At 43.0% G+C, this 17963-nt stretch overlaps 1 protein-coding gene across 4 annotated transcripts in view; it reads right to left on the bottom strand.

Annotated features, from left to right (window-relative positions):
• Positions 1 to 17962, bottom strand: part of CNKSR3 (CNKSR family member 3) — a 58292-nt gene extending 40330 nt beyond the window's left edge. Inside the window, exon 1 of one of the 4 annotated variants that reach the window (XM_083830970.1) lies at positions 17762 to 17962. In XM_083830970.1, the coding sequence (XP_083687096.1) occupies positions 17762 to 17813 (52 nt within the window). In that variant the 5' untranslated portion in view covers positions 17814 to 17962. Of the gene's footprint in view, positions 1 to 7334; positions 8672 to 17351; positions 17682 to 17761 lie in introns of those variants that run through there. The other 3 variants (XM_083830974.1, XM_083830972.1, XM_083830973.1) reach the window with 3 other exon arrangements.
• Between the last annotated feature and the right edge of the window lies 1 nt (position 17963).

Below are 17963 nucleotides of genomic sequence, written 5' to 3'. Positions count from 1 at the left end.
ACTAATCACTAAACAGCCTGACTGCTACCATAGCCTATTGTGTACAATCTCCCCTTAAGGCTCTGAGTTCTTCGTTTGCAACAGAGATGCACGAAGGCATGAAAATCCCATAAATGGTTTGAATTCTTGAAGTCTGACACAATTTTGTCCTTTTAGGTCCATGTGTGCGTGCGTAATCTTCTACAGAGAGGACCTGATCCTGAACCTCTAACATCACATTAAGCACTAAAAATAACCTATAGTTCTGCTGCTGTATTAAGAGCAGTGACAAAAAGGTCACCTACTAACTTCTGCATCACTCTGTTAGGTCTTTGTTCCTGCTTCATGTCAAATCCAGTTGCTCTTCTTTGTGTTTGTACTTTAAAAAAAAAATAAAACTGATACTCCTTGTATGCTGTTGGTAAATCAGAGCATCTTCCAGCTTCCAGAACGTAGACGCTGCTCTAGTTACCCCAGGTACATAAATCACAAGGGTATGGCTGATTAGTTGGACACTAATAACATGAGACACCTGTTAACGAAGTTTTACAGACAAAACTCTTCAGTGTAATGCCCCTTCCTGGGGATATTGATACACATGAGAGAAGTGGCAATAGCAGGGGAGGGAAAAACGTACTTGTTCTTAACACAGTATCTAATAACAAATAAACTAAATCCAGAAGACTCTGAAACAAGTCAAAACCAGGCTAGAAACAAAAGGATGTAAACGCTGTCATAAAAACAATGGGTCCATTTTTGTACCTTTTTCTGTTTTAATCCAATATGCTACCCTTCTCAGTTTTGATTTTTACAGTAACCTAACCTAGTAGTTCATTTGTTATTTTTCTTCTACTTACTGTTCCTCTACCTTTTAAGTTACATTTTTTAGTTTTCAAACAAATTAGCAACAATTAAGTGCTCAGAGGCCTCCAGTTATTACAAGCTTCAGTCATTTTTTGCAAATTGGTACAGAGTAACAGAGAGTAGAAATAATCAGGAGTAAATGCAAGGTTTCGTGTGAAATTGAGTACCATTTTAGGTCTGTGACCAAGATTACACTTGATGAGAGGAATGGGGTAGAAAGAAAAAACAAGCTGTATTTCATGTCGATTGTAAAATACTCTAAGCTTTGCTAATCCTTGAAACACAAGATTTGGAAGAAGCCGAGACACATCATTCTAACAAGAACATTTTGTCTTCAATATAACTTTCCAGATGAAAGCTGAAATCACAGAATGGACTTACAAGACCATTCAGACAGACTAAAAACTGCTAACAAAATTAATAATTTTCTTTTTTGTCTCCTGGTTTCCCACCTATAAAAGTTGCATCCTTTTTGTAAAAGCGACTTCTGATGGTTATAAATAAAGACTGTATTGAATAGCACGTTAACTTAAAATCATGGAATCATAAAATATCCCGAGTTGGAAGGGACACACTTAGAAGTGATTTGCCCACTCATAACGAAGTATTAGTCAATCCAGAAATATCATGAACTTTACTGAAAAACACTGATTTATTTGCTTCCACCAACCTAAATCTGCCTGGGCAGCCTCTCCTGAATGCATACTTTAACTCAAGTATTACAGAGTCGTATTGCCAAACTACTTAGAGATCAAAAACCTTCTTCAAACTAGAGTTTATTTTCACAAAAAAATAAGTTGATCTGCCACATCGTTTGTACTGTGTAGTGATCTCCAGCTAGAGATCAAATTTTCAAACTTCACAATTATGAGAAATGGCTCACTGTGTCCAAAGATGTATTTGGAAATGTAAACTCAAGTGTAATATTTTGGTGCGCTACTTTGTAAGGGAAAAACACACAACCAGATGGATTTGGTTTAACTTGTGAGAGTACCCCTGTTTGTTAATTATGCAGTGATAAACTTTTATTTAAAACGGATTTATGGAAGCCTGTTTGATCACTGTTCATCCTGTTCTTCACTTACAGGCACCACAGCGACCTTGTTTACACCCAAGTTAATCATTAGGTCTTATGGAGGGTGGGGAACAGCACAGAAAGGTGAGGAATGGGGAAAGGGAAAGGAGAGTTTTTTTCTAAAATGAAGACATTAAAAATGTCAAGAAGTTGTAGGACAAGACAACAAGGGTCTCTCACAGATATTTTATCCTTATGCAAACATGGCTTCGTGTTCCCCAACCAAGACCGCTACTGAGAGGGTGACAGCAGCCTCAAAGTGCTCTGTCGAAACTTGCAAAAATTGTTGACTCCAGCAGTGCCTTCAGCACAAATAATGGAGACCCATAAGCGGAAAGCTGTGAAGTGCCAACTTGTTTCCAAGCAGTCACCACAGAGGCTACCAGGAAATGGTAGCCTCTGGAGGACAAAAAAAAAAGACTCACAATCCAAGGACTAATGAGGTCCCTCAAAACATTTCCTGCTCTCTCACTTCTATAAGCACCTTCTCTACTGAAGAATACAAGTCGAGAATCCTCCAAAAGCTGTTATAAAACAGGAGATAGTGAGACTGCTCCTACTCAAGTTAAGGCCAACATGACAAAATAGTACCTAAGGAAAAAAAAAAAAAAACTGAAAAACACAAGGAATAGAGGGAAATACAGCCACAGGAGATAAGATGAGAAGGGGAAAAAAAAAGTTGGCAACAAGTATATCTATGGGAGGAGGAGGAGGAGAATTAGGTTATGGTAAAAGCATGACTAGGGGAGGAGAAAGGACTGTAAAAAAAATCATACAAGCAGGAAAAGGGGAAGATCCAAGCAGTGCACTTCTAACTGGGAAATGACTACTCAAAATTTCCATTTGAGAAATTTGCCCAGAGCCCGTCTAACTTACCCTTAAATAGTCACACTGCTCCAACCACAGCAAGCACACAAACTTTTTACATTACTTTTCTATCTTGGTGTTTATTTTAAATTGACAGAAGTATCAATATCTCAAAAGCAAGCAATCCACAGAAGAGCACTGCGGGCATATAATCAGGGTAACATGGAAGCCTTTATAACCCCAAGTTAATCTCTTGAGGTATCCCACCCAGCTCACGTGAAATAAGAAACACATTCCTTTTAACCCCAACGTTTTTGACTCTAATAGATATAAAACTGTCATCAACCTCTCCGTCTGCAGGCACTAAGCTTCATTGACTGTTTTGCCTCTCACGTGCACATGCCTACCGACTAATCCTGGTGAAAGATGCTGGAATGAGAGACACAGAAGCCAAAAACATGTATTTACTTGCACAACTGTGCTGAGAGCAGCAGTGCACATCCCCTTCCCAGAGGGAGGATCAGCTAAGGCTGACAAACCCTGGGACAAAAGGGAGAGCGCAGACCCCCACCACATCACACTCTCCATCCCTGTGCTGAAACCACCACGAAGGGAAGCCTCTGGAGACAACTGTAGAGCAAAACTGCCTAGCAAAGCCACAGCCCAACTCAAAAAACAACCAAACCATTCCACTACAAGAAAAAAGTCATGATTTCTGTCCACTTTATCTCAACCTGGACTTATACCACCCTATGTATCTCCCACCTGGGAGCCTCTGCACATCTGGTTTAATATTGCTAACAGCTTTGTCATCACAACATGGATAAGTACTCTTTAAAAGGAAGAAAATGGAAACAAGTGTGAGCACAGAATTCAATCCCATGCAATATTAATCACAGTAATTATACACTGACCACAGGCAACACAAAAAACACTGTCCTCTCTGGAGCATAGTAAGGTGGCTGCCTCCATGGCTTGTCAACTGGTACTTTCATGGTTTAAGTCCTTTCCACATGAAAACTGGGTCAATACCTTTTCAGTACGAGTAATTTTTATACTCCTTAGCAAGTACAAAAAGGCCTCTGTTGACCCTAAAAATAAATCCTGTACTTTAACAGGTCAAGCCCAAAGTCACTTCGTTTTCTAAAAGCCGTAACAGTACACTCCATGTTACTTGTTTGTATCTCCAGCGCATGAAACCTGTGTCTGATAATTTTGTGTGGTTAATACAGCGCAACAACCCCCTGCCCTAGGGCCTTCATCCCCAGCGCGCAATTAAGAGCTTGCTGTTTTAAAGTTTCAAGGTTTTTGTGGTTGAAGGAGTAGTTCATTAGTCACAAGAGCTCCTTTTCTTGAACCCTTGTTAATTAACACTCTGATGTCTGTTCCCACAGTGGAAACAAGAGCGAACATTGCAAAACTGACTGCCTCTTGGCTCCCAAGAAGAAACAGGGTGATCCCTTTAATTTGGTTTGGCTGCTGCTCGCACCACCATGTGGAACTGCTTTGGCTGATTGCAACAAAGTCCATTACTCACGTTTGTCTCTCCTGCCTGCATGCACCCTCACGAACACTGTGATTACTGCTACACCCAAGAGCAACTCAAAGAGCAGTTTCTTGTAAGGCAACAGCTGATGCAGCTGCCAGATAGCCAGCCTTTTATACGGCCATCTCCTACACAGTTACGAAACACTTATGACTAGCACCTTACCCTAACAGTCACCGAGGAGGCATAAGTACAGGCACCTGGGAATCACCAGACATCAGCACCAGCTAATCACAGGAATATGTCAAACTGCATGGCATTAGCAGGAATGCTGACGGTGCATACCTCTTCATCATGGACAAATCCACAGGAGGCCCTTCTGGATTGTCCTAGGATATACTGCCTTTGTTTGCATGTCTCCATTACTCCATGTTAATAATCCCCAAAATACTACTTCTCCTTAGAAGTTACTGTTTGTATGAGCCAGGACACACAAGGAGTCTCGAGATCAAAGAGCAAAAATCCTTATACAAAGGGAGCTTGAAACACATTGAAAAGCACCAAAACAACAACGCCCGCCCCACTGGACGGGCAGTCATTTTGCTGTGCCACCATGCTTTGCCTGCAAAGGCTGATGCCATCACAGCTGAAGACTTCGTGGAAAGCTTCACGGGAGCTCAAAAAGGATCACTGAAGACCTTTAAGCTTTCTCTGAAAGTTGCAGGAGGTTTCTCAGCAACGTGTTGTGGTTTAACCCGGCCGGCAGCTAAACACCACACAGCCGTTTGCTCACCCTCCCCCCTCCCTCTCTGGGATGGGGGAGAGAAACAGGAAAGTGAAGCCGGTGAGTTGAGATAAAGACAGTTTATTAAGACAGGAATATAATAATAACAATAATAATAATAATAGTGATAATGATAATAGTATTAATAATAATAATGTGTAAGAAAACAAGTGATGCACAATGCAATTGCTCACCACCCGCTGACCGATGCCCAGCCTATCCCCGAGCAGCCAGCCCCCCACCCCGGCCAGCCACCCCTATATATCGTTTAGCATGACGTCAGATGGTATGGAATACCCCTTTGGCCAGTTTGGGTCAGCTGTCCTGGGTCTGTCCCCTCCCGGCTCCTGCTGCACCCCCAGCCTGCCCGCTGGCAGGACAGAGCGAGAAGCCGAAAAGTCCTTGGCCTGGTGTAAGCACTGCTCTGCAACAATTAAAACATCAGCATGTTATCAGCGCTCTTCTCATCCTAATCCAAAACATAGCACCTTACCAGCTACTAGGAGGAAAATTAACTCTGTCCTAACTGAAACCAGGACAAATGCACGAGGGAAGACATGCAGAGCAAGTAGCTCTTCAACCATGAAGAGTTCCAAGAGTGAAAGCAGCTAGCGCACGTTCATAGCAGTAGGGGAGGCAGCAGAGAGGGGGAAAGGCAGATCCAATTAGCTAGACAAAAAAGACTTTGCAGGAGTGAAACACACTGATAACATCATCCCTCTGACAGGAGAGACCTGCCTTGAAGCACCCAACAAAATAGACACTTTAAAACACATCGCTGAAGCATCTCAGCTTCCTTTAAACAGACTGTGTCAAAAAGCAAGATTTATCAATTGGGCAGTCAATCACCAAACCTCTCCACTTCCCCCCTCCCCCCCCCCCTTTTTTTTTTTTATAATTGCATTAAAGATTTAAAGGAATCACTTCAAACAGTTTGCTGCCTGACGCATTTTCATTATTCTGTGCTGTTTTACAGCCCTGGTCAGGCACGCAGTGATAATGCTGCTTCCTAAAATAGCTGAGACCTCACCGGACTGCAAGTGCAACGCCCTAAATGTAAGGAAGCCAACTGTAAAATGTAACAATAATAGAGCCAGAGAGATCTAAGATCAGCAGCAGCAAAGCCAACCAGGAGCTCTGAATCATACACGAGTCCAAAATACCACCGGCTTGACCAGGAGCTCTACGTTGTTCCCAGAAGTGAGGTATGAAGTGGAGCAGAGGAGGGCAGGAGAGCACCCTGTGTCTGCCTCAGCCACTCCGACATCTTCACCCAGCATTTTTTGTGATTATTAAGAGGAAGGAGTGAGAGCAAATGCTCCAAATACTCCACCTACTCCTAATAGGATGGTAACAAGATATTTCTGACCCTCTGCCAAAGCTTCAAACAAGTCTTAAAGATACTTTAAGATACTTACAACAAAGCACAATCAAATATTTTTTTAAAGTCAGCCAATTTAATTGATGGCTACTTGCTTCTCTCTCACAGCACTTCAGATAAATTGGATGTTGTTTCTAATGAGTTGTGGTTTTTTTTGGTGTTTTTTGGTGTTTTTGGGGGAGGGGGGGGCGGGGGGGATCTGTTCCAGGACACAACTTCCTTGGTGCTGCTTCCAAGCAGTGCATAATTCCTAGGCAATGGAAGCATCTCTAGGGAGGGGCCTCTTGTGTACAGCTAACAAAACTGCTAGAAGGGTGCTATAAGCAGAACACAAGTTGTTTAAACCTTGATAGAAAACCATTCTCAGAAGTTACCAGATTTTTTAGAATACCCAATGCCAGTGAGGAATATTAAATGGCAAAATGTGTTTCAGTAAAGACACAAGAGATAAATAACTGTTGAGTTTCCAGCTATCATTTCAACCCATGCTTAATCCTTGGAAAATCAAGGATGATACTGGCCAATAAAATTACACGCATTATGCTCAGTTACACATGGGTTAGAAACCACACAGTCCATTCAGTACTCTACAGCAACCAAGCCATATTAATTTGAGAAAAACCTGTATGCATCCATGCAAGCTCACAAGCTGGGAAATGAGTACTTCTGCAAATGACAGCTGAATGAGTCTCCAGGCCTTTCTGGCACATGACTCCTCTGCTGGGAGCTGGAAATCCTCTCCAGTCATTCTGCCTTGAGATGCCGGTACAGATTTTACTATGCTAAAAGAACATATTCAATGTTGCTGCTGGTCCTATGGCCACATCACAGAACATAATTGTCAACCACCTTGTTTCAAGAGAGGATAATCTTATACGTCCAAGATTCTCATTACCTTGGTATCTATGCACTGTGATGTGGTCTAAGAAAGTACAATATTAAACAATATTAAGCTTACCAAAATCCTAAATCAAGGTATTTCACCAAAGGTTGACTTCTAGCAACATCAATGGAAATCGTTTTGCTGCTGGCTTCCCATCACAGCTAGCACCATAAGATATGATGGTTCCTGCTGTAAAAAGAACCCAAACTAGCCCCAGATGACTGCTCCAAGTGTTTCTAACTATACCACAAGGATCTAAAATGTATCAGCTACACCTGACTCAATTACAATTGTTGAAAGCTGCCCCTCCATGAAGAAACACGTGCTCCTGCTCATCTTTCTGCATAGCTTTACAAGGTAGTTCACCCCGCAGACACTGGGCAGGAGGGAGCTAGACAAAGCTAAAAGGATGGAAGAGGCTAGTGATTATCATACACGCATATATTATTATTCTCTCATGCCATACTTTAAGAACTTGGTGTTGTAACATCCCAAATTTTTCAACAGATGCTAAATAGCATAAGATATAATTACAGCCCTCCCACATACAGATCGCGTTTGACTACATTCAACAACTTTTCTATACAGCAGATGCCTATTGATTAGTAGTATTTTGACAACCCTACATGAAGCCATGCTTTCTTTTCATATGCCTGCACACCCTTTCTAAATAGGCACGCCTCATTTTCTGTTGTCACTTCCTGCACTACAGCAGCTCTGGGTGACTTATGGCAAAGGGAGGAATCCGTCCAGGAACCAACAGCATTGAGCCACACTGAAGACATCACGGGATGGGCCCAGCTGGGGACTGACACGCTTACTCTACCAGGATACCCCACAGAGACCTTCTCAGTACTCAGTGGAGCCCAGAGCATCATTCAGCTCACCCCAAAATAGACACGAGATCTTCTGAACCATTCTCTAGGCTCCAGTGACTACAACAAGAGTACAGACATATAAATTATTCACGTCTTAATCCCAGTTTGAATGCCACCCACGGTACGACCAGAGGCAAATCACTTTCCTTTACCACATGCTCCACGCGCAGTGCCATATGTGGACACCTGAAGCAGGCCAGAGTGTTGAGGAGTTTAGAAGCAATGTAACTGCATCCACGGATGGAAATAGCCAAGCCAACCACACTCATGCTGTTTCTTGTACATAGATAACCTACTTCTGGCTAGTTAAAACTGCACTGTGTAACAGAGGCACATCCTGAACTCCTCACAGATTTAACTCCCGACCTTTAAAATAATAGTAGCTTCCTACTGCAAGGGGTACAGGAAGAATAAAATAAAGACTGAAGTACCTGGGATACTGTCATAGTGATGTATTACAGTTAAATCGAGATAAAAATTGCACAAGGCACAGAGTATACGCTTATCACACCTAGAGTCTTCGTTTCTCAAAGCGCTGTTCCAGCCACCTTCCCTTAATACTGTTAAAATCTTTATAAAAGTACCTCAGCTGGTACCTCAGTACCAGAATCCTGCCAGCCACCATCAGCCTAATAAAGCAGTAGGCAGCAAATCACTGAAGAAACATGGAACTGTCCTAAGTGCAACCGTAGGAACAGGTTCTCTGCTAGTGAGAGCCCCCACGCCAGCCAGTACCTCCTGCAGAAGCACAGGTTTGTGTCAGCCCCTTGCAGCGCTCCAGCTCGGGCACTGCTGCATCTACAAACCCACGTCTACCCTCCTGAATGATGAGGGAATCTCATCCTCAAAGGCCAGTACTACACCTTCCTCCAATATACCTGTTAAATCCTAAGCGTAACTGAAGGCAAACCACTTTTTTTTTTTTTAAATCAGTTCCAGCTACATAACACACACATGGTACCATGAGATACAACCAAAACTGGTAAGACATAAAAAAATTACTGACAGGTTTCATTTTCAAGTTCTTGTTTTCCTCACATATGGATTTATTTATCCCGTGCTGTTCTCTCAAGTAGCATCATGTATGTTAGAGGAAAGAAAAAGGATTGTTTTAAAATACAAATAAATAACTATGATACTTTTATGTTTACACAGGCATTGTATTTGACAAGAGGTATAATGTTACTTCCTCTGGTGAACACAGCTGAAGTCCAAATACTACGTGTACTATATTTATAAGAAAATTTCTAAGAAAAAAAACATACAAGGACACAATTTATAGCATATTTATCTTTTGTCTCCTCTTTCAACTGAAGTTTCCATTATAGCTTGCATCAGGAATGCCAACAATTACTAAGTTATGCTTTGCCATAATCCTCTCAAAACTCTGCTTGGTGGAGCCCACAAGAATCCTGCACCTTGCTGACGACGGGCGAGCGAAGCGGTGAATACAGATCTCCTCTAGATCTCCTGAGGGGGAAAGGAGCTGGAGGAGCAGCACCCTCGTGTCGGAGCAGGTACCTGTGCATTTCACCAGGCTTCCACTGTTTCCCTACAGGGCTCTCTGGGCACAGCTCCATCCCTGGACCTTCACGTGTTTTTCAGTCCGCATTCTTCAGGCATGCCCAAACTGGCTCTCACAGTCCTCCGTCCTACGCAGGAGGACAGGAAAAAAAGTCTTCAGTCCCTGCTGCTCCGTCTCCTTGCAGCCTTGCACCAACACGCACACCTGCAATCCCTGCTGAGGTACAGCGCCCTACCTCCTGGAGCAGCGTGACAGCAGCCATCTCAAAACGACGTCTTTCAGACACCAAAGCTGTGGTATTGGTACCCCAATGGAGAAGATCAGCAGAGCTTCACTCTTCTGCTTGCACGTCCAGCTATCACCACTGGCTGCCTTCTGGCCGTCACGGCGAGGACGCAGCTCCTTCACCACACCAGGGCACAGAGGAGGAGAAAACATACTGCTGCTCAGGACAGAGCATCACCTCTGGAACAGGCAACAGCAGCAGCATCACAACAGAAGGCAGAAGATGCCTTTGGTTACACACAGGGGCCTTTTACAAGCTACAAAAGTGAGAAAACCCAGCTGAAGCCCTTAACCAGCCTGCCTCACGATATAGACAAAGGAAGCAATACCTTGAGCCCTGCCCTTCTGTTCAGGCTGGGAAAGCATCTGTATCAGACAAGATATCGTCTATTTAATGACAAAATAGGCATATTACAAAGCTTTTCATAAAGCATTCACCTGGCAAACTTCATTCCAGTAATACAAGACTCGGTGAGATAAGGAAAGATATTATTAGCATTAATGATAAAAGGATGGCAACCTAAGCAATATTCATTTTGCACACACAAGGCAGAGACATCAGGATCATATTAGCCTAGAAGCGTGTATCAACACTTGCTTTAGCAGAAGCCTTAGCCCTTGATGAGCATCAATTAAGTTCTAAATGGAGTTCTTTCCTTTGATCAAGAAGCAAGATAAGATCACATTTACACCACAGAGCTTTGATTGCAACACCACACCAGACACTTGGCTTACCTACACCTAACTTACCTACACCTAACTACTAATATAAGAAAGCCAAAATAAAAAAAAAGATTTTGGTATTGCAGTGACAGAGAACCGTCTTTATGTAAAAGGGCAGGAGAAGCAGGTATAAGAAACTACATGAACTCAGCACTAATGCAATATTACAATACAAATCAGTCAGATACTGAATGAATGTCTGTAGACCAAAGTTGCAAAGGTCAGTGATTTGATCTCACCAAACCAAATACAGATGCTTGGTTTTATCCAGCACATGCAACATTTGATGAAAAGTAGCTACTTTTCATAATATCATAAATATCTATTTTAATAGCTAATGAATGTTTAAAACTAGTAAAAAAAAAAAACACAATCAGGCAGATTCGATGTACCTCCTGCAGATCCTCCAAGCTGTAAAATATTATTGCTTGTATTCTAAAAGGATGGAGGCAGGCATATGGAAATCTGCAGGCAATCTTCTTATGCAAAGCAAGCATGGCCCAGGGATATGAATGATACCTCAGACTCAGAAGTCATCTCACGCTAGAAATTAGAGCCCTAATGACAAAAGGACTATATACCCTGCCTAACTTCAGACAGAGATACAAAGTCAAACAGCATTTCATTTGAATTTCCTACCTCTTATTGCAGCCCTGTGAAGTAACATTAAAATCTGTGAACAATCCTGTGACCACAAGAAACTGAGTCCTAAAGAACTACTTGTAAATATGTAAGAGGTTGCTACAGAGGTCCCAGCTCCATTAATTTCTATCCACCCTTCCTTTCCCCCCTGTAAGTTAGTCCTGAAAACATCAGTACCTCACTACCTTCTCCTTTAAACAGGACTTACATATTTGGAGTATCTGGAGGACAGAAAGAAGAGACACTCCCAAAACAACAAACCTGTAATGAGGTGAGATCTGAGTATGTGATGATGTCAGGAAAACGTAAGGTACAAATTAAGACTAATGACATCACGAGTACAGAAAAGATGCAATGGAAACCAAATTTTACCATTGAATTCACAGAGGCACTGATGTTTGGACTTATGCACTGACATAGCTTCTGTATGAAGCTTCCCTGCAAAGGAAAATCTTGTTCTAAGATGATGCAGCAGAGAACTGAGCAGTCTCAACACCTCTTAACACTTCTTAACCGTTGCAAGTCATCAGCTGCTTGCCGTGCCTGGAAGGAGCTTAACTGATAGAACAGGACTTAGATCAGGCAATTGAGAAGCTTAGATTTAAGAAATCAAAAGGAAAGAACAAACACCACCCAAAGAAAACCCCACATGCTTCTGAACACTTCTTGACAGGCTGTCTGCACGCATCACTCATAACTGCAATTCATCTAGTAGCATCTGTTGGATAACAACTTTTTATCAGGCTCTTTTACTTAAGAAAATAAAACATCATGACAAAATTCAACATGCATTTTATCTAGTGCCCTGTACTTTGTCTTCCATTAGCTCTTGCAGTGCGCTAGACAGTGTACAAACAGGCATGATCCTTGGCCAAAGGGACTTATATGCTGAAAACAGAGTCCAAAGCAGAAAGAAGCAGAAGGAACAAGCACATAAGTAACCAGAATTATTTAAGTCTGACACACACAAATGAGGATTTTGCTCCAGAAGTCTCAAACAATAGAAACAAAAGACTTCTGATCACTGAAGGAAAGGCGTTTAAGAAAAAAATGCAACAAATTCATTGGCCAGTTTCTACCACTAAGCAGTTAGAAGAAACTTCACCTAATCCATCCATCCATCATAGCTCTAATTGACTAGCACAGAGCATTTAACACTACTACCAATGTTTAGGTACTACCTAAATATACTTTTTACCCACTACCCACCCACCTGTATCCCTATCCAGAGTTGCATTACATTTCTTTATAAAGATTACAATCAACTTTCCAGTAAAGCCCGTGAAGATTTTAGCATTTAAAATGTTGCTTTTCAAGACATTATGATGACAGCACTCTACTTCTAGACTTGTGATGTTTGGTTAAAATAGTTTGAACAGCCTCTTAATGGCAAAGCAAACAGAGATGACTGTGAACACTGAAAGATCATAAAAAAAAATAAAAAACACCACAGAACCCATAAGCAGCTCAAGAAACTGCAACACAGCAGAAAAACATGAAAACGTGATCTAAACACACGAACACAGAGGCCAACTCCTCTGTTTTATTTTTTCATACACACTTATCTTTGCAACAGCGAAGGAATAATTTTAAACCAGTATTCGTACAAACTGGTTGTGCAGCTTTTTCACTTGAAGTTTCATCCCACAGACAAGCACTAAATAGATTTATTTAGTATTTTCACCTTCTGCTGGCAAAACATTATGGACCGGCTACAGTCAGAATTTCAGTTCAAATACCTGAAAAGAGAAAGTGTTCATTCAGTGCCATTTCCTGATCTGTTTAATAAGGCTGTTTAAATATATGTTTAAGTAACCAAGCAAACAGAGAAACTGCTCTGCAGTTATGGTCAGCTCTCTCTACTACTCTTCATTGAAAGCAAAATACTCTCTTAAGAACTAAGTAGGAGTTTATTAGTGTTAGATTTTTTTTTCCAAATAACTTGAACACAACAGTGTTCAGAATACTTAGAAAGAAAGAAAAAAAAGATAAAAAACAACCTCAGTGCTATGTGTCACTCATAACTGCTGCTGAAATCCAGCTCCGGTTTGCGGCTCCCAGCACACACAGTTAACACGGCTGACCTTGCTGAAATCTCCCTGGGTAAGCAAGATAGCTCTAAAAAAAGAACACCAGGTCCTCGCGATTAATTGCTAACTATTAATAAATTAGCATATTTCTCTTCCTCCTTCCAGGCATACCTATAAATAAATGCGCTTTCCCTCAAGATTTACCAGGAATGGAAATCAGAGTATTTTGTGACATAACAGCCACAGGAATAAATGACACCCATGAACTATTGGGTAATGGAATAACTGAACCTAGAGCGCAATAAAAAGACCAAAGTGCCAGCTCGATCCAGAGCTAGCTGAGCCCACAGCTACAGGAACAAAGGCCAGATTGTGATGGAGACTCACAACAACGACGGCATCTAACCACAAGCATGTCAAACTGTCTTTACCGTGTAAAATTTGGCTTGAAGTCACAAGTCACATAAGTATGCTAGGCCTGGGGGCAGCGGGGAAGAGGGAAATCAGGCTACTGAAAACAAAGAGGAGATACAACGATGTTGTCTAGTAAGACAGTGACATTTTTCACAGAGGAGAATCCCCCTTACACAACTTTTTCCTCTCACATCTTTTGAGGAACGACCCTAGCTGCAAGGTTTTCAGTAGCCAGGAGCTTCTGGGACTACAGAAAGTTTCTGAACATGATCACATTATTACGTTTTCTGCAAATTGTTCCTCTGCCAGAAGAGTTATGCTACTTCTGTGCTGGAGATTCTTCCACTCTATGTCAGTGGGTTTTTGAGATTTTTCCACACACATGGCCCTGTGTCAATGGGTTCTTGATGGCTTCTGCATCCAGGATAGCCAAAGCCCAGAAAACTACAAGCCCACAGTCAAATGATACCATCAGCAGTACAGCAGATGTGCTGTGATCTCTACGGCTGTCAGCCTGTCCCAACACTGAACTGAATTACAATACAACACAACTGAATTACTCCAGGACTCCCTTCTTTAAAAGCTCTGGGGGGGAGGAGAAGTACAAGAGCAGTGTGAGAATGAAGTGAGGACTCTGAGCCTACGAACATCTTGGCCCACACACGAGCAAGGCTGCAGGTCAGCTGCAATGCCAGGCAGGAGTTAATTTCTCTCCCATAAAGGATCATCTCAAGAAGATCAACATCTGGGTTCAGTCAGTTCCAAGAAAACAGTGAAGGCCAAATCATTAAACAAGCTCCACAACCACCTGCAAGCAAGTCAATTCAACACAACAACCTAGAAGAAAAAAAAAAAGTACCTTTCCACTGCTGAAGAAAGCCCCCAAATACTGCTCAAGTCCATGTCACACTGTAAGAGAAGCCCGTAACTACACCAGCACCTCTTCTGGACAGAAATCAAAGAGGTGCCCACACAGTTATCAGTTTCCGAATATTGATGCGGCAGCTGAAGATTCATTGTTAAAAGCTTAAGAAATGCTTCACCTACAAAGCTGCTAGTGAGCAAAAGTACAACTCCTTCAGCAGGAGCTTCGATTTCACTGGACCCACTCTTTGCGATTCTACTACTGTCAGTACAGTCTCTTTGCCAGAAATACACCCTTCTTCACACAAAAACAGCAGCATTCTAGTCCGAATTAACAAGAGAACACAAGCGACAGCTTCTGGTATCACCTATTGTTGCTAGATAGACAAAGCTCTTTTCATTTAAAATCTGGCTACAAAAATCTAAAAATATTCACTTTTCTGTAACTAATTCAAAATAGGTTCTATTTTAAATTACAGATAAAGCCTATTTACAGAATCTGCATAGAAGCAAATAGCTCAAAAATCATAGAAAGGGACTATTCAGGATAAGAGTTGTCCTGTTAAAAAAAAAAAGTTAAAGTTTTGTCTGTTTTTTAAAGGAAGCCAGGTTCACAAAAAGCAAATAAGCTAACTGTCCAGATGTAGTTATACAGCTTACTTTTGGACTTGGCTTTTTGGTAATTGCTTCCTGGAATAGGGGAAAGTTTCTATGTTTCTTTTAGTTGGGAAAAGGTGGGGTTTTGTCGTCTTTTTTTTTTTGTAGTTGCTGTTTTTGTTTGTTTTGTTTTCAATTTAAAAGTATCAATTAATAGATGCTTGATTGTCAACAAATTCAAAATAGAAAAATAGTTCCTGAACTTCTCCGTTTTCCATTGAACATTAAAAATGGACTAAATCAGACCATTTATTTCCACTACTCCCTTAACTTTTTCCAAGATGCTTTTATCGTTGTATGACATGCATGCATCATTATCTGCAAAACCAATCTCCCCACTGCAAGTTGGCAACTCCCACCATAGTTATTTATGTCATTCTCCTAGAATACATCTCCACGGCACCACAGCACTAACTACAGGCAGCAAACATCACCAGCCAAAGCATTTTCTCCCATAGCTTGACCAGTTGAGTGAAGATCACGGTATTATGTCCCTAGATGGACAGTGATAGTCAAACAAAAGGCATAAGCTCCTCTCCAAACATTCTGTTAATCAGTGTATTTATAAAACTAGCCTCGAGAATTGAAGATAATATTCATAAGTTAAAATACAGACTATTGGTCTCTGCTCAAACATAAAATGCAGTGGTTGTGAACTACATAGTAGTTCACAAACATAGTATTAATAAGGCTACTAATAAAGTGTCAATTTTAATGAGCAGCGATGAAAGTCTAACCAAAAAATAAAGTTTTCCACATCTCATTTCTTTATTACAATCTTGTCATGCAGGGAGTGACGTAAAAAGACGCCGTGCAATGAAGAAGTCAAATGCTTACCTGGAAACTGAAAAACAACAGCAGAAACAAAAGTCACTGGCAGTCTTTAATTTATTCCTTTGCATTTCAAAGGACACGCGTTAGCATTAGTCAGAAGATCCACCTTCCAACTACAGCCAGGCCTCAAATTATTCTGCATAACACTAATTGAGGGTCCAACTAAAGAGTTACCTGTTCAAGGAACCTGCAAGTAAAATAAATTATGCAAGAAAGCAAGCCAAGCATGCTCAAGTATAATAAAGCCTTTTAAAATGATTAGCAGGTTTACTCTTTAATCTGGCAAGGTAACAAACTTTCAGTGCCCAAGAGAAAAGACACAATGAGGGAACAGCATTATATAAATATTCCACATGCCAAAGCAAAAGGCTTATTTCATTGTAACAATGCACTCCTGTTTAAACCAATACCAATAGCAGAAAGAGAGGTCTTTCTGGGGAAGTTATTTAGATGTTAACGCACAACTTTGCAGCACGTCTGTGCGGACTCCTCTCCTTCCAGAGGCTGCGCTCACAGTCCATCATTGGCACCGGCACGCCCGGACACATGTTCACACTCAGGAGGGCTGGGAGTATCCATCTTGCTCTCTGTACGAAAACATTAGCCTGCTTTCCAAATTTGACTCAGTCTCGAACCAAACTCCTGCCAAGTGCTGACCACAGGCATGCAGTCTAATCAGCATTATGGTCCTGAGACATCGAAGTAATGGCTGCTATAAGTGAGTGCCGCTGCTAATCCAGGGGAGCTTTCAACTCTCAAAGCATTCGTAATTTCGCATCAACTTCAAATCAAGCAAAGCCTGGGAAAACGCTTTATGTAACAAAGGGTGATGGCCCTAAAACACAGTCCTGCGAGACAACAGCAGTCCATCCCACAAGTCACAAGCCTCTCACCTAATTCAGAGCTATTTCCCTTTTGATTTTCGCACTGCAGAGCAGGAACTGCGAGAGCAGTCCTCTAATTGCCATTCAGAAAGCACTGGCAGTGTCCGACCAGGTTTGACACAGCTGAAGCCAACACTGCCTTCACATAAAAAAAAAAAAAAAAAAAAAAACAACCACAGCCACCGAGCACGGCAGGTGACCCCCCAGAGGGACGTGGGGCACCTGGGGGCACAGCTCGCAGCCCCCACCTCCCTTCTCTCAGGAAACAGCTTCCCAGAGCTGCACCAGCGGACGGGCTTTGCGAACGCCTTGCTTCACTCGAGCTCTCCTCCTTCACTTAACTTTGCTTAACTTACAAGTCAAGGTGTTTTCGGCCAGCGGGCGGGTATCTCTCCGAGAAGCTGCAAGCCAACTCGCGTGGCCTATCGACCGGCCGGCAGGAGGAGAGCTGCCCCCGCCGGGCACGGCCGCAGGGGGACGGGAGCGAGCGCCAGGGGGGCTCCGCCGGAGCCGCCCGCCCTGCCGACGGGGCTCGCCTCGTCCCCGCACCCCGGAGAGGGAGGAAAAAGCGCCCGGGGCTCACGGGCACGGAGAGGGAACCGGCCTGGAAGCCGCCCGCTCCCGGGACGGGGCTGCGGCTGGGGCTGGCACCGCCGCGGCGGCGCTGGAGGCGCCGGCCCCGCTCGTCCACGGGGCCGCCGAGCCCGGCACCAGAAAGTTCCCGCGGGCCGTGCCGAGCCGTGCCGGGCAGCGCAGGCGCCCTTACCCTTGGTCCAGTCCACCACTTGCTTCGGGCTCCACCTGGTCACCGGCTCCATGGCGGGCTCGGCCCCGCCGGGACCTGCCCCTGCGGGACACCGGCACCACCGCTGCCGCCGCCCGCCCGCCGCGCTCCTCCGGCCGCGAGCTCGCCCCCTCTCAGGCTCCCATCCCCGCTGCCCCGCTCCCCGCCCGCCCCGCGCCGGCCG

The sequence above is a fragment of the Anser anser genome (assembly GCF_964211835.1).
Source record: "Anser anser genome assembly, chromosome: 3".
NCBI lineage: Eukaryota > Metazoa > Chordata > Aves > Anseriformes > Anatidae > Anser > Anser anser.
The sequence above is the reverse complement of the archived record's forward strand: the minus strand, read 5'-3'. Positions and strand labels throughout refer to the sequence as shown.